This window comes from Lissotriton vulgaris, chromosome 8, assembly GCF_964263255.1.
Source record: "Lissotriton vulgaris chromosome 8, aLisVul1.2, whole genome shotgun sequence".
Classification (NCBI taxonomy): domain Eukaryota; kingdom Metazoa; phylum Chordata; class Amphibia; order Caudata; family Salamandridae; genus Lissotriton; species Lissotriton vulgaris.
In genome coordinates this window covers 1145276752-1145303335 of record NC_141696.1, presented here as the reverse complement: position 1 = coordinate 1145303335, position 26584 = coordinate 1145276752, and the positions used below count along the sequence as shown (strand labels likewise).

Sequence of the window (26584 nt, the reverse complement as noted above, 5' to 3'; positions counted from 1 at the left end):
GTAGCTGGTTGAAGCACTCGAATACCATCAATAACCCTCTCCAGTTCCGGGGCAACCATTAAATACTCCCTGAGCCAGGAATTTAGGTATTTTTCCACTTACAATGCAGCGATATTGCCTTGCGTTCTACCCACCTAGCACACCCCCTAACCCAATTGATCTTACTTAAAATTAAGAAGGAAGTGGAGACAGATTCTGGCATCCAGTTCTTAGGTGGCCACTTGGCCAGGGTCAGAGCCAACACAATTGAGACATGTCAGTAATCACGCCTCAAATTAGAAGTCACAGGAATGGTGTCCGGAAACACATCTCCTCCCACCACAAGGCCAAGGGCGCTGCTACCAGGTTCATGAATTAATGAATATATATATATATATATATATATATATATATATATATATATATATATATATATATATATATATATATATATATATATATATATATATAGCCAATGTTATCTGCCTATGTCATGCAACGGCTAAGGTTATCTGCCAATGGCATGAAAACGATGCTGTAATTTATAGTAGCTATAGCTCAGTGATGCATTACATAAAAATGTTCAAGTGGTTACAAAGTCTTCATTTGCAAGAACATCAATTACAGACTACAAAAATTCTGTTTTGGACTGAAACAAATATGTATATTTTATTTTCCTGAATTTCACATGCAAGACATTAAAGACTGGTTGTGTTATTTACAGCTGTTTTAGGAGTTAAACGATTTGAACCGGACCTTTGCTTTGGGATTCATTAAGATGCACTCAAAACAGATTTTACAAGTAGCTTCTTGGCCCATATGCAGACATTCTTTGAGCGCTCTCTCTCCTGCCAAAACATTGTAAAATAATGACCAAATCAATAGATTTGGCTGTTTAGTGGACTTCCATAGGAAGGGAATGCAGTGCTAAGAAACGCAGAGCTCCGTCTTTATGTTTGAAGGCGGATGCTTGGCCTCCTCTGATTTTTCCGGCCCAGGTCCAGAACATGTAGTCTTTCGTTTGAATAACCGGAGACTGAGCCTTAACAGGTCACTGTCAACCACTGGAGGATTGGAGTATGTCTGTTTTATAGTACCCTGTTGAGATAGAAAAAAAACGTTTTAAAATGAATTTCTGTATATATCGTTAAGGCTTATGAGAATACAGAGGGGGTTCATTTCTAATCATTCTACCAATATTTTGTAAGACTGAATCGCCCTTAAGTAATAATGGAATATTACGTCATATTTTAGCTTTTGTGCCAAAACACAGCCCTGAGTGTGACATTATGATGTGAATATTTGCTAAAACAAGTTGCGGAATACATAAATAGGAATATTTAGAATATCAACAGGCAGAAGTATAGTTATTAACCTAGAATTCTAGTTTTGCTGCTTTGAACTCTTCTTCTAGGTGCATATGCTGTGATTTGTTCTGCACTCTAGTGCCCGAGTCCTGAAGTAGACATTCATTTTGTTCCACTCTGGGTGATGACCAGAAGTGTAGCCAGTACCACTCACTGTGATGTCAAGCCCACAATGCCCCCAAACATGCCCTTCATATTTAGTTGTGTGTTTTTTTTTTTTTAATCTTATGAATAGCACAGACTGGGAAAGTGTGCGGGTCACGTGAATAAGAGCTTGAAGCTGCAACACTAGAATTACAGGTAGAGGTAAAAAAGAGTTTCTTTTGCAGCACAAACTTCTTCTACACACATATGCTGTGCACTGCTTAAGTAGAGGTATCATCTCATGTGGAGGACGGTTTGAAGGAAGAGGAGAGCTAAACATTTTTTCCCTAACTGTTTGACCTACAATACATTCCTTTTAAGGCAGGAGCCTCCCCACTTCACCCCAGCAAGGGAGGACCCTGCTTGACCTCCATGGGTGACCACACCTAAACCATGGTTATCCTCCTAATCTCTCCAAAACCGCCGCTAAATCCTTAAAACATTCCATTCTGAAAAGTCATCCGAGACCCTGGTCTCTGACCTGCGATTCAGCTCGGACAAGTGCACAGTCAATAATGACCTCATCTTCTACTCCAGGAAAACATCCTTATGGCGCAAAGCCTTTTCGAACCTCCTTAAGGTCCACAAAGCCAGGCACATTCCATTCGGCTATAAACTCAGAACCGTACCCTCTGCAAACCTGCGTGCCGATCTCACCATCACCCTACACAAAAATGGCATCATCCTCATCTAAGCTCCACCCAAAGACCTCAATAAATTTGCGGACCTCTTCACCCTCCTTACAGAATATGTGCACAAACCACCTCCGTCCACACTCCTCCCGCACCATCCCTCGCCCAATCCGCCAATGGTGCCTAGCCTGTCACAAACCATCCTTCCTAGGGCTCACAACACTGGTCGACCTAGCCCCACCACATACCAACCGATGCGTGCCTAAACCTCTGACCTGCCTGCCTGCAAGCTCTTCCCTCTCTCATGGTTTCTGAAACTCCACCTAGGACTCTCTACTCAAGCCGACCCAGCTCCTCTACCATGCTACCAGCTCTCGTCAACAGATGGGTTCCCAAAGCTCTAACCTCCTGCCCGCAAAATCTTCCCTCTCATAGGGATATCGAAAGTCAGGCAAGGATTCATGACACTGGCCGACTCAGCCTCAGTACTGGGCTACCAGCACATCCCATCAGAATCGCTCCCACTCCTCCGGCGCCCTGCCCGCAAGATCATCTCTCCTTTAGGGATATGGATACTCTCCAGCGCAGAGTTACCGAACTAACCCTTAGCATCCACAACTCCATTCTGGATCTAAAGAACCTCCAAACTTCAAGCTCTTGCAGAACTCAACTCCCCCCCCCCCTCCTCCGAGCCCCCCTTTCACCCTTTACCACTATTCCGGAGACACCTGCTCCCTTGAAAGCAGCCTTGCCACCTCTCAGAGGAGGAAACTCTGGCCCTCCTCCATACCTACAAACCGCCCCCTTAACGCCTAGCCTTCTAGACCTCATGAGGAAAGAAGAAGTTTTAGACCTCATTAGCTATGATTCTGCCCTGATTAGCCCATACCCCCCAGATCTGAGTGACAAACACCCTATCCGCACGGTTGCAACCAACCCCAACAGATCTACCCTCCGCGACAGAGGAGTGATCAACAGCAACCTAGCGCTAGTACCCATCTCTGCCCCTACTCAAGATACACTCCGACCCCCACTATCAGGCCTCCTAATTAACGGCTGCTCAGCAGTAAAGCATGCCTCTGATGTCGCCAATCTCATCCTTAGCCATAAATCTGACTTCGCGGTCTTGACTGAATCTTGGCTCAATGAATCCTCATCACCCTGCCTAGACCTCTTAGCCCCACCCAATTACAACATCGTAAGGCTGGACAGGCAATCCCATAAAAAAGGGGGAGGCATTGCCTGCATCTACCGCTCTAACCTCCATGTTACTGAACTTGTGGCTCATCCTACAGACTCCTGCGAATACCTTGCACTTTCCATATGCAACACCACCACCCAACTGTGCAGACTGCACATCTTTTACCACCCCCCAGGCACGAATGACTCCTTCATTGACCTCATGGAAATCATCGCAGCCAAGGCCTCCCCTAACTCAAATGCCATTTTCCTTGGCGACTTCAACTTGCACTGGAATGATACCAAGTACCCTCAGGTCAATGCCATCAGAGACTTCTTGGGCGACCAAGCCCTTACCCAAGCCTGCTCACTCTCAACTCACTCGAAAGGCGCCACTCTAGACTGGATCATTGCCAAGGATTCAGCAGTCAAACATATCTCTATAGACCCATGTGAACGGTCTGACCACCACGCTATCACCTTCCTCTGCATAGCACCCACAAGACTTGGACACCACAACCAGTGATTCAAAAACATTGGGTTAGAGACACCAAGAACCTTGACCATGTGAAACTTGCTGCCCGCTGTGAGTCTGCCCCCCCCCTCCCCCAATCTCACTACGGTCAACAACCTCACTGATCATTATTCCACAGCTATATCCAACATTCTCGATGACCTTGCTCCGCTAAAACTAAAAAGAACCCAGATCAAAGAAAGGAACCCCTGGTTCAATGGTTCCCTCAACATAGAGAGGAGTTCCCTCCGGCAGTCAGAACTTAACTGGAAACGGCACCCGTCAACAGCCCATCTAAAACCTCTCAGTCAGTCCAGAAAAAGCCTACAATAGGAAAATTCTCAACGCAAAAAAAGAATTCTTCAGAACAGAACTGGAGAACGCCAAGAACAGACCTCGCAAGCTATTCGATCTGGTCAAACAACAGTCGAACAAACTGGCTAAAACCGCCAAAGAAACCCCTAAATCTCTAATATCATGCTAGAAATTTTCCTCCTTCTTTGACAAAATCACTGCCCTAAGAAACAAACCTAATTCCACAATGGACTCCCAAACTACGCCTGCTTTCCCTCTTCTCTCCGCACTGCCCTCCCACACTTCACCCAAAAACCTAGCGCACTGGTCCAACTTTAAAGTCTATGACGAACACTCTGTCTCGAAAATTCTATCCTCCTTAAACCCGAACAATCATTACAATGATCCTCTCCCTTCTAGCTGACTAGCCGCCGCCTCTCAGGCGATCATCCCTTCTTGGACTGCAATAATCAACGCATCCCTACTACAGGGATCGATACCGGACTCTCTTAAAGCCGACAAGTCATCCCTATCTTAAAAAAACCTACGCTGGATCCTGCTTCCCCTGACAACTATAGACCAATATCGAACATACCACTCCGACCGAAAGTTCTGGAGAAATGTGTGCAACAGCAGTTGAGCCAACACATTACCAACTACCACCTACTTGACTTTCAATCCAGGTTCAGACCTGGACACAGCACGGAAAACACCTTCCTCCACATCGTGGATGATGCCCTCCAAGCCCTTGATCAAGGCAAAACTAATCATCCTAGACCTATCCTCGGGGTTCGATACGGTCAACCACGAAACTCTCCTGGAGTGCCTCAAACTCCGGATGGGATTGGATGGCACTGTTCTTGAATGGTTTAGGTCCTTCCTCCAGAATCGCTCACAGAGAATCCTAATCAACTGTACCTTATCTGCTCCCCTCTCCGATCACGGTTGGAGTCCCCCAAGGATCAACCTTGTCCCCTACCCTCTTTAATCTTTACCTTGAACCCCTCACAGAGGTGCTACGCACCGCCAACATCGCCTGCCACATGTATGCCGACAACACATAGATCTACATTAAAATATCTTCTCCCGAGGACATTCACTCCTTAAGCGGACGGTGCATTGGTTCACCTATACCCAGCTCAAACTTAACGCAAAAACCCCCCTGAATTTCTCTGTATCTCCCCCACCCGAATCCAATTCAGACATTCAGGAATGGATCAAGGCTATCACAGCGTTAAACTGCCCTCCTACCATCGTGGACTCTGCTAAATCCCTGGGAATAATTCTAGACTGCAACTTGAATATGCATGGCCATATCAACTCGATGGCCAAAACTCCTAGATTTCACCCGAGCTACCTCAGACACCTGAAACCCTTCCTCGACACCACAGACCTAAAAATGGCAACCCAGGGACTAGTCACCTCCAGAATAGAATATGGATGCTCTACCCTCGCAGGTCTACCCAAGAACTCTTTGGCCCCATTGAAAGCCTGCCTCAATGCCGCCGCCAGACTCCTAACACGTTCAAAGAAATTCAACCATATCTCTCCCTACCTTAAAGCTCTAAACTGGCTTCCTCTCGAGTCCAGAATCCAACTTAAGATGGCTTGCATCACTCACAAGGCTCTATACTCCAATTGCCTAGCTTTTCTCGCCCAGAAACTCGTGATATCAGGACGAGCCAGAAACTCACGATCCGCCGGAGACCTGCACGCTTGCAGAAAAAAACGACTTACAATCGGGCCTTCTATGGGGCCACCCCAAGAATATGGAACTCACTCCTGCCCAGCATTGCATCTTTGGCACATTTTTAAAAAGAAGCCAAAACATTCCTTATGGACAAATTCCTCTCCTAACGCTTGCATTTCAATCACCTCAGTGATTTTGTTTCTCCTTCTACTTCAGCATTACTCATGGTTCTTCCGGATGATACCTATCCGGCACTTCTGGGCATCCCACCTGGGAATTGAGACAGCGGTTTTCTTATATAATGTATCTACCTGTTTTTATCCCAACTGTATCCGGGATATGTTACTGCCTATTATATCTTTCCTTGTATAATGTATCTACCTGTTCCTATCCCAATTATATACACCATTCCTAAGATTGTTTTTACCACCTGTCAATCCTGTAAAGTGCTCCGATATCCTCACGGGTCTGGTTCGCACTCTAAAAAACTCAAAAATAAATAAAAGTAGAGGTATTATCTCATGTGGAGGACGGTTTGAAGGAAGAGGAGTGCTAAACATTTTTATTTTCCCAACTGTTTGACCTACAATACATTCCTTTTAAGAAAGAATATTTACCAAATCGTGTTTAGCAAACGTCTGTTGCAAGTACTATGTAGCTGCTGTAGATATATATCCATTATCTATACATTACGGATAAAGGTTAATCTTGCTACTTTCTTTCTTGAAGATACTCTGGGTTTTAACTCAAGGTTCTTATTTTCTAGTATATTTATAATGTTTGTAAAATCTATCCAGCATTAGTTCCCATAATAAAATCACTTCCTAAATTAAGTGGTGCATGTGCTACAAAAAGTATTCCAATAATCCTTGTATTTTCTACATAACTGATAAATGTAAAGCTCTTAATGCGAATACTTGGCTGGTAACTTTATGGTTTGACTGATATGAAATAGAGAGAAAACATTTTGTAGAACTGTTGGATGTGTGCTCATATGGACTTTGTCTTTAGGTATTACCAAGTAAAAATGCTTGACCAATAATGGCTGCAACTCTTACCCATCACAAAGAGTTTCAAGCCATTGTGAAAGCCATTTCAAGGTTAATTGTTTGAGGTTTATTTTAGGCAAAGATTCATAAGGAGCTTTCATTAGTCTAGCTAACACTAAATTGAACTTCCATTTAGGAGGTGGTGCTAATTTGCGGGCGAGGAGCAGGAGGTAGGATTATATTTTAGTATCATCCAAAAGATTATTGACATTTTTTATATAAAATATCTTTGTATAATGTACACCCCTTTGTATCCACTGCAATGGCTGATAAGTAAACTCTTTTGGAAGCATTAGCTAAGACCACATTTTATTTAAAAAGTGTTTTTTTCCCTTAACTCATTTCTATATATTAATAATTTTGCAGCATAGCAAAACAAAGTGGGTGATCTTCTTGCCACGTTAACACTGTTTAAACATTCTCGTGGCAAATCTAAATAATGAAATTCTAATAATTCAGGAGTCATAGTGTCAGTAGCAAACTGAGGGTTTGGGTGTCAAACCCTTCATTCCTGAATTGCTAATAGATATGTTTTTGAAGGTGTTCTGGAACAGATGCAATAGATACAAGCACCAAGTCTGAAGTGGTCACCGTGGTGCAATTAGATTTAATGTAATTTTCTTTTGACACTGTGAATTTGCTTATTATAATGAGATTCATTGGAGGCTGGGTGAGTAAGCAAATTCGGCTTACCATTCATCAACAGTGGATTCTCTACAGGCATGGGATGGTGATGTCTGGATGCAAGAGTGGTGTGGTGTGGCTCACTGGTTAGAGGGCGGCAGAGTCGTGAACCAGGGTCAGCAGACTCGATAATTCTCGCCTCAGTGCCTACTCTAACCAGGGAACACACTCGTCAACCGTGGGCATTAGCTTGCCTCATCCCCACAAACGCCGGGGATGCCTGGTTTCACCTTGGAGATACCCAGGAGGGATCATTTCACAGGGAAAGCCAGGACGGGTTCCCCAGCGGTCTATAGCGCCAGGACGCCTCCAGGTAGCAGTGCGCTTTACAAGACACACACATTTACATGAGTTGTCATTTTGTGTTTTTTGTGAAATATAGATCTATTTTTGGCATAAAGTCTGCACCAAGGGTGTTCACAAAATGCCACACGGTTGTAGACGCACATTTAACACATTCAGCCAGCCATGTGCACTTGTACTTAGGCGATTTGTTGGTGAAGGGGAATTTGTTTCTGTAATGCCAAAATGATATTGTAACTGTTGTACTGTAATCAACCAAACTAGGCTCCACAGTCAACCTGAAACAACTGCCGTTACACTAGAAATAAAACATTACTAGGAGCAGGTTTGATTAAAGAGAAGGCACTGGTCCACACCAATCTTCGAGAGTCAGAGCAATGTAGGTCCAAATTCTCCTGCACTACACATCTCAGTCTCTGGAAGTGAGAACAGTAATGAAACTGTTAGAATGATGGCTTTGTCATTCAACACCATATTCGGTTTTTCATATGAGACTAATTTAGGAGTAGTAAAACAGGCAATGGCTGCGGGTGAAGGGGTTTCAGAGCATTTAATTGTTGTAACAAACAAAGGACGGAAATAGTTGCAATGGTGGCCAAGCACACATATGCTGAAAGGAAGACATTTGAAGATCCAGGTCCAATTGCCACCATCACAACTGATGTATCACACCTAGTTTGGGGTGTGCACAGAGCACAAGTGGAAATCAGGCCTGGGATTGCCAGAAAATCATCCCAGAAGAATGTTATGACCTTGTGGTATATTATCAATTGGAATCTTTGAACATGTGTTTACAAACCACAAACCAAAATTTGTTATCATGAAACAAACCAAATACACTCCTCGGCTCTTTTCTAGACGTGGTACTTTTTATTGCTTACTTTATAATTTATAGTTTGTTCTTCAAGTGATCTTGCCTGTAGCATTGCCTGTTAGGTTTCAGATTGAGGATACCAAAAGAATTATATATAGTAACCATGTTTTACTTAATCACCCACTTCTCTTTTATAGACTTTCACTGATTTAGATACCACCTTTATTCTGCCTCTTATATGTGTTGGAGGTGTTGGATGCTAAGGAGATAGAATTAATATGCAATTTTGTACCTGGCAGGGAGAAACTAAGAGTGCTCTCTTGAATTTTCTCTACCTCAAATGGTTTGTCTTAGGCTTGACGGGTGACTAACTTGACCCGAGAAAGGCTACTAAACCCCAGAGCCTGATCTCTGGACCCGTGTGCTGTAGGAATAACAACCCTGCCCTGGTTTGTTAGGATGTGTGCCTCAATTTAAGGCACGTCTTGTTTGCAACGCCACCATGTTGTTCGATTCCTTCATTTGTTCTAGTGTTTGGTCAAGTGTAGGTCCAAACAGCTAATCCCCAGTAAAGGACATTCCAAAAATAGTATAGGACAATGAACACGTTACTTATCTTCAGCAACGCTTTTTCTGGTGGATACAGTATCTGCTTGTGGATTCCTCACCTTCTGAATTACCCCAATGAGCAGCATTTCGATGGAAACTTTTCTACTCAGCTCTCCATCGACGAGGGTGTCACAATGGAATGGATCCACAAGTGACATTGGCACCATTGAAGACCTAGTCAGCGTGCTGACGTTAGTTCTTCTCATCTTTTCAGTGCCTTCGAGGCGAACGGGTGACCCAACTACACTTCCACAAGAATACACAGTAGACAAAGACCACCAAACCTGAACATTTCTCATCGTAGACATTTCCCAATGCCAACTACCTCATGATTCCAACAATAAATCACCTACAATACACATTGATAACTTTTCGGTATACGCAGTCAGGCAATGGGAAGGCGGGTTGGTCAGTGAGGAATCCACAGCTAGATACTGTATCCACCAGACAAAGCGTTACCAAAAGTAAGTAACTTGTTCTTCTGATGGATACACCTGCCAGTGGATTCCTCAACTTTTGAATTGAATCCCCAAGCAGTCCTGCTCCCTGAGGAGGGTCCTGCCTGCCTATACCAAAAAATCCTGCATCACAGGTCGAGCAAAATTACCGTCCCTCCTCACTTCCGAATCCAGACAATCGTTCTTTACAAACGTGTGGAGGGAGGCCCAAGTTGCCGCCTTGAAGATGTCAACAACAGGGACACCTCTAGCGAAAGCCGAAGACAACTTCTCTCTGGTAGAAGGAGCACAAATACCTTCACGAGGCTCCTTCTTGGCCAAGGTGTAGCAGATCTTGATGCACAGGATAATCCACCTGGACAGCTTTCTCTTGTGGACAGCCTTGCCCTTTATTTTGCACACATAACCAATGAATAGTTGATCACCCAACCTGAAGTCGTTGGTTCTGTCCAAGTAGAAGCGGACTGTCCTCTTGGGGTCCAGGATAGCCCCTCCTTGGAAGGGGAGGAGGGAAGATAGACGTGGGTAAGGTGATGGACTGCCCCAAGTGGAAAGGAGTGATCACCTTAGGCAGGAAAGCAGCTCTGGCCCTAAGAACCATCTTATCCACATGGAATGATGCAAAAGGAGGCTTAGAAAAAAAGACCAATTCACTCACCTGCCTAGCAGAAGTGATTGCCACTAAAAGTATAGTTTTAAAAGCTAGAAACCTTAAGGGACTGCTATGCAAAGGGACAAAAGGTGAATCCATCAAAAATGGGAGAACCAAATTCAAATCCTACTGAGGCATGATAAAAGGAGTGGGAAGAAACTTATTTAGGAGACCCTTAATAAATCTCATCTATGGGCGATTTAAGCAACGAGGGTTGATCTGGTTATACAGAGAAAAGCTTACAAGGCAGATAGTTAGCCTCCAACAGTAGCTACTGTGCAACCATGTTTCCCCAGGGAAAGAGAGAAACTCAGAACATCAGATAAATGGGCCTTTAAGGGATCAATTGATTTATCTTCACACCATTTAACACATTTGGCCCACCTACCAGAATAGACAGATTTGGTGGAGTGTTTCCTGGCCGATAATATAACGTCCACCACAACCGGTGGGAGAGAGCAAGAACTCCGGTTGGCCGTTCAATCTCCAGGCATGAAGGTGCAGGCTCCGGAGATGGGGGTGTAGAAGCTGCCACTGATTACGAGAGGAGGTCAGCCCTGAGAGGGAGACGGATCGGAGGGTGCAATGAGAGGTAAAGGAGGTTTGTGTACGACACCCTTCGCGGCCAATCAATATGACTTGGGCCCAGTCTGATAAAATCTTCCTCAGAACTCTAGGAAATAAGGGTATGGGAGGAAACGCGTAAAGCTGTGAGCCCCAATCTAACTGAAATGCGTCCCCCAACGCTTCCCGATTCGGATACTGGAGACTGCAGGATGACAGGAAGTGCACATCCTCGTTAGTGTCAAATAGGTCCAACTAGGGAACCTCCCACACACTGAAAATGTGAAGGACCACCTCCGGATGGAGACGCCACTCGTGATCAGCTGATTACTGCCGACAGACTGTCCACGCGCACATTCAGTTCATCAGCCAGATGATTTGCCATTACGCATATAGATCCTCTCTGCAGAGAAGATACAACCCTACCCCTCCCAGTTAGGTGATCTACCACATTGCGGTAATTTTGTCCTTTAGGACTTGAACCGACATACCACAAAGGGAAGGAAGGAAGGCACGTATCACCCGCAAATCTAGAAGATTGATGTGAAACAGTGTTTCCTCTGGAGACCAAAGACCTTTGATCTTCAGATCTCCCAGATGAGCTGCACACCTAGAGTTGAGGCATCCGTTAATACTAGGCCACGAGAAAAGGAGGGTGAAACGGCTTACCTTGAGACAGGCTGCCTGGACCACGCCACCATAGCAGGTCCTCTGCAGTGTCTCTGGAGATTCTGGCCACCTCCTCAAGATCTGTCGCGTTGAAACCACTACTTGCGGAAGCACCACTGGAGGGCCCTCGTATGCCAGTGTGGAGGTTTGACCAACAGTATGCAGGAAGCAAACAGACTGAGCAGGCACAAGACCTGGAACATAAGACGAAGTCGCTCCATTCTGAAAGAGCGAAAAAATACCCTGGATTTCTTGAATACTCTGTGGAGGCGGAAAGGCACGACTTGCAGTAGTGTCCAGTATTGACCCAATGAACAGGATCCACTGAGAGGGCACCAGGTGAGATTTGGGTTCATTTATGTAAAACACCTACTTGAACAACAGTTGTGCTATTACCTGCAATGATGCAGCACCATCTCTGATGACTTTGCCTTGCGCAGGGAGTCGTCCAGACCTGGAAAGACCAGAATTCCTGACCTTCTGAGATAAGCTGCCACAACCGCCATAACCTTTGTGAAGACCCAAGGTGCGGAAGAAAGGCCGAACGGAAGGACCGCAAACTGATAATCTGGAGACCCCACCGTAAAACGGAGATACCTCTGATGCCAATTCAGGATGTGAATGTGAAAATACGCATCCTGTAAATCGATCAACACCATCCAGTCTTCCTTCTCCAATGCAAGACTAACTTGAGCCATAGTCAACATTTTAAATTTCTTCTGTCTGAGGTACAAATTCAAAACCCTGAGGTCGATGATCGGCCGTAAACTATCATCCTTTTTGGGTATCAGGAAGTACCAAGAGTAGCACTCCTGACCCATTTTCCTGCTACGGAATTTCACCCTTTTGCAGCAATGACAGAACCTCCAGTTGGAGAAGCAGTAGATGCTCTTCCGAGCAAAAGCCCTGACGCGGAGGGAAAGCAGGGAGTAATATCATGGAAGAATAGGGTCTACCCATTCCATACAATATTCAAAACCCAGGGATCTGTATTAACAGACATCCAATGCTGTAGAAAATGGGACACCAACCTCCTACGTGTCAAGCATGCTCTAGGATGGCAGAGCTAGAGCTGCCTCCCTGCAACAACGGCTGGAGAGGCAGAAGAGGAGACGCCTTGTTGTCGTGTAACACCCCGCAGATGACCTCTGCCCTTTACCTTACAGGACATGTACTAGGGATTTGCCTGCTGCTGCTGCAGTTGTTGCCTGACACAAAAGGGCAAGTTTCTTGCAAAGCCACGAAACATGTGGAAATTTCTAAAGCTCCTGGGTTGAGTCTGAACCCCAAACACCTTGCCTTACTTTGCTGTCCTAAAAGCGCTGCAGCACCAAATCTGCTTTAGCCCCTAACAGGAAGGACACATCAAAGGGCAAATCCAACAATGTAGCTTGGGCATCAGGCGAGAATCCTGAACCACGCAACTAAGCATGCCTCGTTGCCACAGACGATCCCATTGCTCTGGCTACACAGTCAACCGTGTCCAGATCAGATTAAACGGATGTAATGACCCAAAAGATGTGGCATTTGTGGACTGAAGGGCCATACTCCGACAGAAAACCTTCTTCGCCGAATGCTCCATGTGCTTTTACTCCCTATCAGCAGGCGCAGATGGGAAGGAACCTGCCAACAGCCTTGAAGAGCATGAAGCCTGGACCATCAAGCTTTCCGGCGAAGGATGGGTGGGCAGAAATGCAGGTTCCTCAGGAGTCACCTTGTATCTCATTGCCACTTACCTAGAAACGTCTGGAGTGAAAATTGGCTTCTGCGATACTGCCAGCATGGGTCTGTCAATGCCTCATTGAGCAAAGGTTCTGACACAGAGGCAGAGGAATGAAGAACTTCCATAAGACTATTTGATTTTAACTCCACTTTTGGAAGAGGCAATTCCAAGAGGTCCGCCGCCTTTGTAATCACAGTGTGGTATGTAGTCACCTCCGTCGGCGGTAGGCCCTTTGGTAATGCAAGCGCTCACTCAGTAGAGGCGCCCAGGCCACTAGCCTTCTGAAAAAATACTCAAAATCCGGGTCAGGATCAACAATCTCTCCTTCCTCAGCCCCTCCAAGTTCTTCCTTGAACTTTTCTTCCTCCAACAGCCTTTGAGCCTCTATCAGAGATCTCATCCTCAAAAATCGGCGTTGGCAGTGCCAGACAAGGCGCCAGTGACTTCAAGATTCGGGAAGAGAGGTCCAAGGGACCAGGAGCCGAAGCTGGCCGAGGTAGAGTAGGCACCGATTCGGGACCAGACAGCGCTGGGGATGAACCATCTAAAGGTGCAAGATACTCCAAAGACAGCAACAGCATCAATAACCTCGGCGTCGGAAGAGGCCAACTCTCTGGAGCCATCGGCATAAAAGGCAAGAGCGTTGCCTGAGGAAAGTGAGGTAGAAAACCTTCCCGGGAATATGCCAATGGACCAATGGGGCCAACAGGAGCCCCAGTAGGGTTCACAGATCTGGCGATCAAGTAAACAACACATTTAAAAATCCGAAAGTGAGTTAAGTGGGATCCGGTACCACAGGCTCTGGAGCTGTTCGAGGAGGTATCAAGTTCAGCTCCAGTGCAGCGCCAGAGACCCTGGAGCCAGAGGTCGACGTGTTGACTTAAGCAACGGAGGAGGCGTTGCATCTCTCTGAGCCGGTGGAGTCACTGTGCTCAGGCCGGATTCAACCCCAGTAAAGGAGTATGAGAGATCTCATACCTGCGATGATATCGAAGAGTGATGCCGAGAATCATGGCGCCGCTTAGTAGAAGAACTTGAAGTATGTGGAGTTGTTGACTTCGACGGGGTTCGAGACCTCCTGCGACCCATCTTATGCCTTTTGACCTCGGACATGAATAAGGAGTAGTTTCTGTCCTGTAACTCCAGTTCTGTAGTAGGGGTATCTCTGTTATAGTCATAATCAAGTAAATAGTCCCGCCCATGTGCGTGGACCCCGGAGCAATCAAAAATAATCTCTTAAATTGTCGAGAAATGCAGAACTGCACAGACACGTAAGAGAGAATTAAAGACAGATAATGCAGCCTATAAAACCAGGCTACACTGTCCAGTACTTCAGCTAGAAATTCCACCAAAAATCCACAAACAGGAAAGTCTGTCCAGATTTCCCTTGCTTCAGCAGCAAAAACCCTCTGGAATGATAGAGAGGAAGACATGGACAGACAAGCCCCATAGGCTGCCATTATGTGGATCAAAACAGGATACTGTGCATTTAAGAGAACTTTCCAGAACTTCACAGTATCCCAGAATGCACTGCTGGTCCCTTTTACTTTCAGTTCTTTTTGAAGGAGTAACACGCCAGACCTGTAGCATTCCTTACATGAATATCTCTCTCCACCGGGGAGGAGGGCGGGCACTTCTGACTATAACAGAGATACCCCTACTACAGAACTGGAGTTACAGGACAGAAACTACTCCTTCTGTAGTAGGGGATCTCTGTGTAAAGTCATAATCTAGTGAATAGAATGGCAAGCCCATCCCCACACCAAAGCGGCGGTGGAGAAACGAGAAATAACACCACTATTGTGCGAACAGATTTCGCAGCGAAGCTTGCCCAACCTGAGCGTCTGGCCTGGCATCAGTGTCTAGGCAGTAATGCTTGGCAAAGGTATGGACCGACTTCCAAGTGGCGGCCTTGCAGATTTCTGCAATTGGAACATTACGGACCAAAGCAGTCGTGGCAGCTTTGCCTCTGGTGGAATGAGCCTTAGGTTTACCCCCTAAGGTCTTATTAGCCTTTTGGTAACACAGTTGTATGCAGGACACAATCCACCTAGAGATGGACTGCTTAGAGGTAGCAAGACCCGTCCTGACTGATCCATAATTGATGAACAATTGGTTTGACCTACGAATATTTTTGGTCTTATCCAGATAAAATTTCAACACCCTCCTAACATCCAGGGAATGTAAAGACCTTTCCGCTGGAGATGAAGGATTCTGAAAAAACGTAGGCAAAGTTATAGTCTGGTTGACATGAAAATCAGAAATAACCTTGGGAAGAAATTTAGGGTGAGTACGCATAACAACCTTAGCAGCATGAAATACAGTATAAGGTTCTTGGCAACACAACGCCTGAATTTCACTCACCCTGCGGGCCGATGTAATGGCCACGAGGAACGCCGCCTTCCAGGACAGGTGCTGCAACGAAGCCTTATGAATAGGTTCAAAAGGCTCCTTCATCAATTTGGACAGCACCACATTCAATTCCCATGAAGGCGAAGGAAGCCTGACAGGAGGGAATACTTTCTTCAAGCCTTCCAAAAAATCTTTGATCACAGGGATCTGGAAGAAGGAAGTCTGTGAAGGGCATTTCCTGTAGGCAGTCAATGCAGCGAGATGAGCCTTAATGAAATGAACATTAAGGCCAGACCGCGCCAAATGTAGAAGGTAAGGAAGGATGACGTCCTCCTTGCACATCATAGGTTCATAGTTCTTGGACTTGCACAAGATACAAAACCTCTTCCACTTGTAAGCATAGGAAGTCCGAGTGGAAGGTCGCTTAGCCTCCTTCAGTATGTCCATGCAATCTCCGGGAAGATTCAAATGGCCATATTGCACTATCTCAGGAGCCATGTCGCCAAACTCAAAGACGAGAGGTTGGGGTGCAACATCTGCCCCCGAACTTCGTGAGAAGGTCTGGCCTGCACGGCAGCCGTATGTGAGGAAGGAGAGACCGGTGAAGCAGGTCCGTGAACCACCACTGTCTGGGCAATTCCGGGGCGATCAGTATCATCCGCGCCCTGGACCGGGACAGCTTGATGAGCACCGATGGAATCAGGGGAATGGGTGGAAAAGCGTACAGAAAGCTGTTTGACCAGTTGATCCATAGCGCATCCCCCAGCGTCCCTTGTTGTAGTACCTGGAGGCGAAGTCTCAGCATTTGCTGTTTTCGGCGGTGGCGAACAGATCTATGTCTGGAGTTCCCCACCTTGCGAAGACTTCTCCTAGTACTTCGTCGTTTATGACCCATTCATAGTTTTCCTGAATCAGTCTGCTCAGTGCGTCCGCCTGAACATTCTGCACACCTGGCAGATGAGTAGCCGTTATCGTCAATCCTCTGGCCAGAAGCCAGTGCCAGATCGCCTGCGCCTCCTGCGACAGAGTGCGTGATCTCGAGCCCCCCTGCTTTTTGAGGTAATACATCGTGGTTGTATTGTCCGTCTGTACAAGCAGAGAGTTGGTCTGCAAGGACGGATGAAAGGCCTTCAGTGCCAAGTGAACTGCTCTGAGTTCCATGAAATTGATGTGATAAGTGGACTCCATCGGGGACCACGTTCCGTGAATTTGTAAGTCTCCGGAGTGTGCCCCCCAACCGTGGAGAGAAGCATCCGTCACGATAGTCTGAGTGGGAATGTCCTTGTGGAAGGGGACCCCTCTGAGGAGATTCCTCGCTGAACACCACCACTTCAGAGACTGAAGAGCATGCAGAGACAGTCGTATCTTGTCGTCCCAAGACCCTCTCTTCTGATCCCACTGATCCTCCAAGCACTCCTGCAACGGTCTCATGTGCAGCCGTGCGTGTGGCGTTCGGAAGATACAAGAGGCCATCGATCCCAGAGGAGAAGACACCGTCCTCACTGTTGTAGATGGAGTGGTCATAAGAGCCTGAGCCTTCCGAAGGAGTGATAACCGTTGCTCCTCCGAAGGAGACACGCTTGCTGACCGCGTATTGATGGTGGCTCCCAAGTACTGATTGCACTGGACCGGAGTCGGGACAGACTTGGGCATGTTGATGTGCAACCCCAGCTTGTTCAAGAGAACGCACGTCTTCTGGAAGTGTGCCTGAACTTCCGAGAAGGAGGAGGCCTTGATCAACCAATCGTCCAGGTAGACAAACACCTTGTTCTTCCTTAGGTGTGCTGCTACCACTGCCATGCACTTCGAGAATGTTCTGGGCGCAGACTTCAGCCCGAATGGCAGTACTGTGTATTGATAATGATTGGTGGCGACTTGAAATCGCAGGAACTTCCTGTGTTTGTGTGCAATGGGCACATGGAAGTACGCATCCTGTAGGTCTATTGCACATAGCCAGTCTCCCTGTTGCAACAGAGGATAAATCTGATGCAACAACAGCATGCAAAACTTTTCTCTGCGAATCCACTTGTTTGCCTGTCGCAAGTCCAGAATGGGCCTGAATTCGTTCTTGTCCTTCTTGCAAATCAGGAAGAACCGGGAGTACAGACCTCTTCCTCTTTGAGACAGAGGTACGTCTTCTATCGCCCTTTTCCTTAACAGGATATCGGCCTCCGCCTGGAGCTCGAGCAGTTGAAACCGCGAGCTGACCGGAGGAATTGATGGAGGCGGGCTGGTGAACCGAAGACTGTATCCATTGCAAACAATATTCAGCACCCACTTGTCCTCAGTAATTTTTCTCCACTCTGCCAGAAAAAATTGAACGCCCGGAGCGGGTAACGGATGTAGGGGAAGTAACCGCTCAGGGTCGAGACCCGGTCGGGCCCTTGTTCGTTGGAGAGGACTGCTGTCCCCCTCTACCCTTCTGGCGTTTCTGGAAGCGTCTCCGGAACTGCTGCTGTTGTTGCTGCTGCTGTCCCGAAGACTGACCTCGTTCTCTTCCCTGTGCACCGAACCGTCTCTGGAACGGGCGGTAGGCCTTCTTCTCTTTGGGCTTCTCCAAGCCCACAGCCGTCAGGGTCTCTGCCTCCGCCTTCATGAGGGCCATCTCATCATCGGCATGCTTTCCGAACAGGGTTTCCCCAGAAAAGGGCAGATTGGCCACCCGCTGCTGGGCCTCCGGCTTGAGTGATCTGAGCCTGAGCCAAGCATGGCGCCGCTGGTTGATCCTATGATAGTATCCATGGGAAGCCTAAAGAGAGATCCGCAGGCGCGCTGATGACCTGGTTTGACACCAGCATCCCCTCTGTGAGGATCTCTTGGAAGTCCTCCCTCTTGTCTCGTGGCATACGTTCCGTGAACTGTTGCAATGTCGCATCGCTGGACGCCTTCATGGCCGTGGATGCAGTCCCCAAAGCCTTCCTTCCAGCCGAGTCGATCCATCGACTCTCCTTGTCAGGCGGCACTGTTGAGGACGGGGAGGTCGAATGTAACTTTCTGGCCGCCGTCACTATAACAGAGTCAGGCACCGGATCTATCTGCAGAAAAGCCGGGTCCGAATCCGGGGCCCTGTACTTCTTCAGAAGTCGTGAGGGAGCGGCCTTCACCACCGCTGGCGTGAGGAACAGCTCTTCCGCAGGCTCTACCAAACCAGGCACTAGTGGCAGTAGAGGGCGAGACAAATGCTTCTTGTGAAGTGTTTCAAATATCAGGGACGTCGTGGGTGTTGGAGCCGTCACCGTGATTCCCAATTTTGCAGCCCCCCTCAGGAGAACATCCTGGAACGTAATGATGTCGTCCACCGGAGACACCCTTGTCCCTGGGGATTCCGACAAGGTCGGTGAATAGGTCCTGGTCCTGGAGGAGTCCGTGCGGGACCTAGATCTCCGCCTCCTATGGCGACGTCTTGACCTGGTGGAGGATCTACGTCGACTCCTCGATCTCCCTCTCCGTCCGGAGCGTGATCGCGACTTCCTTGGCCTCAGTCGATCCACCGGAGCGGGCGCCTTTGGTTGGCCGGGGCCTTCAGCTTAGGGGTCCCGTTGGGAGGGGTCGGAAGTCTGGGTAGTGAGACCGACCTCGGAGGGACCGGAGGTGGCTTTTCTGGCAACTGAGGTCGAGGTACAGGTTGCAGAAGTGGCAGTAAAGGAGGAGGAGTAGGGGCCTTGGGAGGGAGACCCCTCAGCAATGGAGGCGGGGGTGTAACCGGCCTCTGTGACGGGGTATACACCTCGGAGTACACCGAGCCCGGTGATCCGCCTTCTTTTCCAGCCTGGGACGTTAGTTGGCGAACCTCCCATGGCGTCAGACCTCCTTCCACGCCTCTTCGGCGTCGAAGAACTGCGACCGGACGGCGAGCGTCGGTCCCTCGATGTCGAGCGTCTTTTCCTGGGAGTCAACCGTCTCTCCTTCGACGGCGAGTGCCTTCGCCTCGACGGCGACCTCGTCCGCCTCGACGACGACCTCTTGCGCCTCGACGGCGACCTCCTGCGCCTCGACGGCGACCTCCTGCGCCTCGACGGCGACCTCCTGCGCCTCGACGGCGACCTCCTGCGCCTTGACGGCGACCTCCTGCGCCTTGACGGCAACCTCCTGCGCCTTGACGGCAACCTCCTGCGCCTTGACGGCAACCTCCTGCGCCTTGACGGCAACCTCCTGCGCCTTGACGGCAACCTCCTGCGCCTTGACGGCAACCTCCTGCGCCTTGACGGCAACCTCCTGCGCCTCGACAGCGACCTCCTGCGCCTCGATAGCGATCTACTCCTCGACGACGAGGATCTCCTCGACTACTATCTTCTCCTTTTCGCAGACGGCGAACGGCGGTGTCGCCTCGATGGCGGGCGCCGACGCGGGCCTTTCGACGTTGATCACTCTACGATGACTTCGACGAGGACGACGACAAAATCGTCACAGGAGATTTTGACGGCGGTCTGTTCAGTTCCTTTGACGTCGAGCAACGACGTTGCTTCGCCCCGACGATGGGGAACAGACTGTAGTCATCCTTCTCGACACCGTAGTCAGTGCAATCGACCCAGACGGAGAATGGGGACGCTTGCTGGTCTTCCTGCCCCTGTGGAGCCCCCCAGAGGCCTCAGCACGGGCAGAGGAAGCCCCTCCAGACCCACCTTGCGCCTTCAGCCTTCTCTCCTCAAGGCCCTGAAGCTTGATCTTCTTTCTGTCCTTCAGGGTCCTGCCAGAGAAGCCCTGACAAATCACACACTCCTCTGGAACATGGGAAGAGGGAAGGCAGAGGATACACACCTCATGGGGATCTGATTTGGACTTCTTCCTGGAGCACTCCGGACATTTGTCAAATAATGCAGGCATATTTGACATCAAAAGGGTGCAAAAACCAAGAAGAAAAGCACTAAAGTACTTTAGAAAGCACTCACTTGAAACAAAATTGAAAAAATCACCAATAAACCCTTGAAAGGAGAGAGCTCAATGCTCCAGGGTCCTGCTTGCAGGAGCCGGAAAAAAAGAACCGAAAGTAAAAGGGACCTGCAGTGCATTCTGGGATACTGTGAAGTTCTGGAAAGTTCTCTTAAAGGCACAGTATCCTGTTTTGAGCCACATAATGGCAGCCTATGGGGCTTGTCTGTCCATGTCTTCCTCTCTATCATTCCAGAGGGTTTTTGCTGCTGAAGCAAGGGAAATCTGGACAGACTTTGCTGTTTGTGGATTTTTGGTGGAATTTCTAGCTGAAGTACTGGACAGTGTAACCTGGTTTTATAGGCTGCATTATGTGTCTTTAATTCTCTCTTAAGTGTCTGTGCAGTTCTGCATTTTTCGACACCTTAAGAGATTATTTTTGATTGCTCCGGGGTCCACGCACATGGGCTGGACTATTCACTAGATTATGACTATACATAGAGATCCCCTACTACAGAACTTGGCCTCCCTCTGCTTTAGCGCATTCGGATGGGAGTCAGTGATCGACATCTGGCCCCTACACACACTGCATGACCCATCTTCCTCGGAGTAGTCTTCGACGGCTGCAGAGACTAAACAGCAACAAAAACTCCCAGATACGGAGACCCTGGGAAAAACCATTACGCATCGACTGCGCGGATGAAACGGAATGGACGTCAGCACACCAACGAAGTCTTCTTATGGCTTCAATGACATCATGCAGAGTCGCATGTGGAGCTACTCCACTATGACATTCTTGTGGGAGAGCGGAGGAGAAAGGTTTCAGTGAAATGCTGCACATTGGGGTAATTCAAAAGGTAAGGGATCCATAGGCAGATGTATCCATCAGAAACCTTACTTTCAAAAGCCCAAAATATATTCATGTGTTATTCCTCAGGGACATGTTGAATTAAAAACTGTATTTTCTCCTGCTGTTACCATATCGCTTCAAGAGATCTTTGGGATTAGCTATGTCCCATTGTGTAGCTGCTGATCTCTCAATCTTTCTTTTAACTCCCTCCAGACTCTTCCTATCTTTATTTGGGAGTGGGCCTTGGGTTACATGCTGGGTATATAATTCCAGCTGTCGACACAATGTAAGACTCTGATTACACATGAGATTTTACATAATGTGGATCCTGGGATGAAAATGTATCATTCTTGTTGCCACTGCACAGTATATCGCCAGCATTTTAAAAACATCTTTGCCTTGCTGGTTTAGTGTAAGTAGCACAGGAATATTTTGACTCTGCTTCTGCAAGGTATACAGCAGTGTTATTATGAAACATGACTATTCCAGCTCTTCCTCCATCAGTAACCTTTAAGTATCTTCTACCCTTTGAATGACTATGCTGTAAAATGCCAAGCTAGAGATGAAGCTTTAGAAGGGTTCAATTCAATGTGTTCCTAAAGATAATCCATACTTATCTTCTAACACATGAGTTCCTCTTCAATGAGTATTTTGCACATGTACCCTCAGCAATCTTTTGAACTACTGCTTCATCATCTATATTTGCAATTCCCCTTTCATCATGAACATTAAACTATCTTCCTGAACTTCCTGAGGGTTGCGTGATATATTTTTACTCAACGGCCGTCTCAAACTCTCCTCTACCTCTCATTCTGATTAATGTTACCCATGAGCCTTCACTCCTGATGCTGATACATCCGAATTACTCTCAAATGCCCATTTCCTCCATAGGTGGCACTTTTTCTTCTTTCAAATTATCTTATTCACTAGTTCTGCCCAGTAAGGATATTGTTTCATCCTTGGACAGAAACTTAACATGGGTGGCAGTCCTTCAACTTATGTTTTTTTGCAAGACAAAACAAGCATATTGGATGTTTATAGTATAATGCAAACTCCCAGTTGCGATTTAGGCAGAATTTAGAATATGTGGACATGATCTTCAAAATGGCATTGAGGAGACTCAAAATTGAGCACTTTCCCCGTATTCTTTTTCGGACCAGTTTAAAGACTTTTCTTCTCAGCTGTCCTGGTCACAGATGTTCAACACCCTTCAACCTTGTCTCCGTTGATCCTAGACTCTTCTCGCTAAACTGTATCCTCTTTCTCTCTGGAAGAATACCTCCAAACCCATCAATGGGAAAACACAATCTAAAATGGAGGATAATTTTGAGGCACTGTGTAGTGAAGGTCAACAGCAAAGTCAGTCATGCTGGCTCCACTTATAGTTTACGTCCATAGAGATGAAAGATAAAGAGCAGAAGCTGAAGACAAAAGGTTACTGAAAGATATGCTAGTTCCTAAAAACAAAGCCGTATGGGTAAATTGCATAAAGAATCATAGAAAATCTTCCTGAGCTTTACAGAAATATACAACCATTGTCAGAATCCTAGGCCTTTTCATTCAATCTTGGTAACTCACATTTTCTTACACCATAACTGAATAACACTTCCTCTTACGCAGTACTACTGAAAAAAGGATGCATTTTATTACCACAGTCATAATTATGCATGCACTGGTAAAATCTTTCCTTCTATGGTGCAGCTTAGCATTTATGGTAGGAAAAGAGGATCTCATACCTCTAGAAAGCACCAATCCACTTCTACAATGACATTCACTTAAGAAAAAATGCCAGTGAGCCAACTACAAAACTAACCAGATATGGGAATCACCCTCTACTAGTACATTTAAATGTTGTGTTTGTACTTATGTACCACTTTATTCCATAAAGTACCACAGCTACTTTTGTTCTCGTTTCAAAATAATGCGCTCTCCAAGGTAAACCATTTTGAAGGGAAGCTAATGATATTAATTTAAACTGTCTTTACATATAAGTGCCATTTTTTATCTCTCACCCCAGCGGGTATCCCAATATTTAACATCCAATTTTTATCAACAGAACATTGATCATTTCCAACAAGAAATTAACTGCTAAACTTCTGTTTCAAATATTACATTTGCTTTTTAGCGCAGATGTGACCCTGACTGAATCAAAAAGAGAATTCAAATATGAAAAACACTCTGTCAATTGAGAATGGGCAAAAAATTTGTAAAGCATAGTATGGATCAGAACATCTATAAATGCAAAGTAATGCTGGTCCATTTTGTCAGTGATGTCCCATGCTCTCCACACCACTGGAGTCAAGCTATCCTGGCTGAAGACTGCTGATAGCCAGAATCCGGTACTAGGATGCTTGATTCCGGTCCAGGAAAGACATGGCTTGGCAGTTCGGGCTGAACTGTTCCCATGAGGCACAGGGTCAAGGCTGATTTGCATATGGCCATGTCTGAACTGGGGTGGTGTGGAGTGCAAAAAAAACGATGGATTTAGGCCCAGATCTCTATACTGGGGTGAATGTATGACATTGTTCTGCATTCTGTCTATCAACTGTTGTTTCTGCATTGGTCACCCCGAGTAGTATGGGTATGCTCAGACGTGAGTCTCATGCTCTCAACACCACTGGAGTTAAGCTATCCTGGCTGAAGACGGCTGATAGCCAGAAACCGGTCATAGGATGCTTGATTTCGGTCCAGGAAAGACATGGTTTCGCAGTTCGGGCTGGACTGTTCCCCATGAGGCACAGGGTCAAGGCTGATTTGCATATGGCCATGTCTGAAGTGGGATGGTGTGGAGTGCAAAAAAACGATGGATTTAGGCCCAGTACTAGGGTGAATGTATGAGATTGTTCTGCATTCTGTCCATCAACTGTTGTTTTTGCGTCCTTCTAGTCAGGGCATATGTTATAAGGACTTGCAAACTAGCAGGTAGCTAGTAAGTCGTTTTTAGGTTTGTCTTAAACTCTTTTAGGGAGACAGCACATGTACACTGGTTGGAGAGTGTCCCAATTTTTAAGTGCTGCCTTGAAATATGCAGTTCATGATCAACCCTTTTTTTTTAATACTGGCAGAGAGTTTCTTTTTCTTCTTCTGCACCCTCAGACGCAGAGCATTTTGATCGAATTGTAGGTGACCTGCTACCAAAGCCTAACTTTGAACGCTATTATGATGTTCACGATTCCATTACATAGAAGAGAGAGGTGGAGGGTAATGAGGAATCTGCAGTTAAAATGTCCACCAGAAAGAGCAATAGTGAAGGTAAATAACGGATATGCAGAATTTTCACTTTAAGAACATATACCACAGCATTACCATTGCAAAGGTAGAGTTTCTGTGGAGGGGGCTATCATCACTAAGTACTTCAGACTCGAGAGGACACTATCAAGTCAGTAGAGTTTCGAAAATGTGCGTACCAACGCCCACATAGCAGCATGGCAAATGTCCACAAAGGCGCCACCTTGCCTGTACCATCTTAGCAGCATTGGACATTGTGGAAGGAGCCTGTAGATCTTTAGGGGGCAGTTTGTTGTCCGACGCACAGTAGATTTGAATGCAGAGGACTATTCATCTTGGCAGGGTTCTTTTCTACACTGCCTTCCCTTTCTTCACTCCAAGAATCCTTCAAAGAGCTGATCATCCACAATATGTATTTTGTGTGTTCAATAAGACAACATAAAAGCTCAATTGACCTTTTAGGGTCAAGCCAATGGAGTCTCTTCTGCTCTTTCAAAGGATGAACGAAACACCAAAGTCAGACCTTTGATTAAAAGCGTTACAATAGGTGAGTTAAACAAAGATGTGTGATCAGGTAGACCTAAAGTTCTAAATGGTTGAAAGATAACTCTTCACAGTGCCCATTTCAAGGCCTTGCCTGTCCAATGATAAGACAAGCAACACATCCGAAAGTTTGGACTGCAGTGGGTCCATATGATGAGCACCACACACCAGTCAACATACTTCTGCAGGTACCCAGTGCAGATATACTGGTCAAAGAGCATCGGCTGCAAGGATGATAAACTGTAACGTGCACGTACACCAGCCTACCCTCCCTCCTGCTCGCTAATTCACAGGTCAGTCATGCACCTCTGATCCCCGCTCCCACCTCCGTCGCATGCCACGCGCTGGACAAGATCATGGCCACCCTCATCCAGGTCAAAGAAGAAGTGCACATCATCAAAGAACTTCTCTCCACAAACCCCATACAACTCTCACCCAACTCAACCCAACCCACCAAGTAGTTCAAGTGCACTAATTACACTTGAACCACTACTTGGACTCTTAAAGAATAATCACAGACCTCACTCCCTGTTCGACCTCATTGTTTATCTGTATTATCTGTATTTTTGATCCATATCGATTTGTGCTGTTATCTTTACTGACTTCGCGTTTTGATTAAGTTCATGTACTTTCTCTATGTAAAGCGCTCTGATATATGCAAAGATCTTGTTCGCGCTATATAAAACTTTCAAAATAAATAAATAAATAAGCAACAGCCAGCTGACCACATGCTTTCAAATGTTGCTTCTCAATCTCCATTGAGCGGGGCCTCTTTTGTTGCGAAGAGAAGAGGTCCATCCAGATTAAAGGACAAATGCTGATGATCAGAAGCTCTGGGAAGCATCCTCGCCTGGTGCAGCCTGGGCCTACTGAGATAACTTTAGCTTGGCCCTTTCCTGAGCTTTCCATCAGAACTCGAGACAAGAGCAAGAGAGACAGTGGGGGAAAGCATAGACCTGTACTCCATCACAGCCGGAATGCTTCTCCAAGCAAAGTCCCTGAAGGAAACTTCACTGTGGAGTGCTTTTAATACTGTGCATTCGAGTAGGTCGCAAACCCATCTGACCACAGCATGCCACATCCCGTATAGATGCCCCTTGTCACCTTGGGGTGGTGATCCCATTCCCCCTGCTGGCTGCACTACCACATGCGGTCATGTTGTACATAAGGATCTGCACCAGTTTCCCATTGATGAACGGCAGGAAGGCCTTTCTGGGCCAGACAGATCACTTAAGCTTCAAAAGGCTGATGTGGACCAGGCTCTCAATCAAAAATCAGAGGCCTCTGATCAGCATCTCCCCAGGAGACCACTCCGCCCAACTATGACACATCTGTCACAACTGTGAAGTCTAATCAGGAAACGAAAACTGGCCTGCGGAAGTCAGTTTGGCATCTGACTGCCACCCCACAACATCCAT

General features: G+C 46.8%; 1 protein-coding gene across 3 annotated transcripts in view; it reads right to left on the bottom strand.

Annotated features, from left to right (window-relative positions):
- Positions 1–624: 624 nt before the first annotated feature.
- ZC3H13 (zinc finger CCCH-type containing 13) overlaps positions 625–26584 on the bottom strand; it is a 519948-nt gene continuing 493988 nt past the window's right edge. For all 3 annotated transcript variants that reach the window (XM_086935008.1, XM_086935009.1, XM_086935010.1), the window contains exon 20: positions 625–1077. In XM_086935008.1, coding sequence (XP_086791134.1) covers positions 907–1077 — 171 coding nt within the window. In that variant the 3' untranslated portion in view covers positions 625–906. The remainder of the gene's footprint in view (positions 1078–26584) is intronic.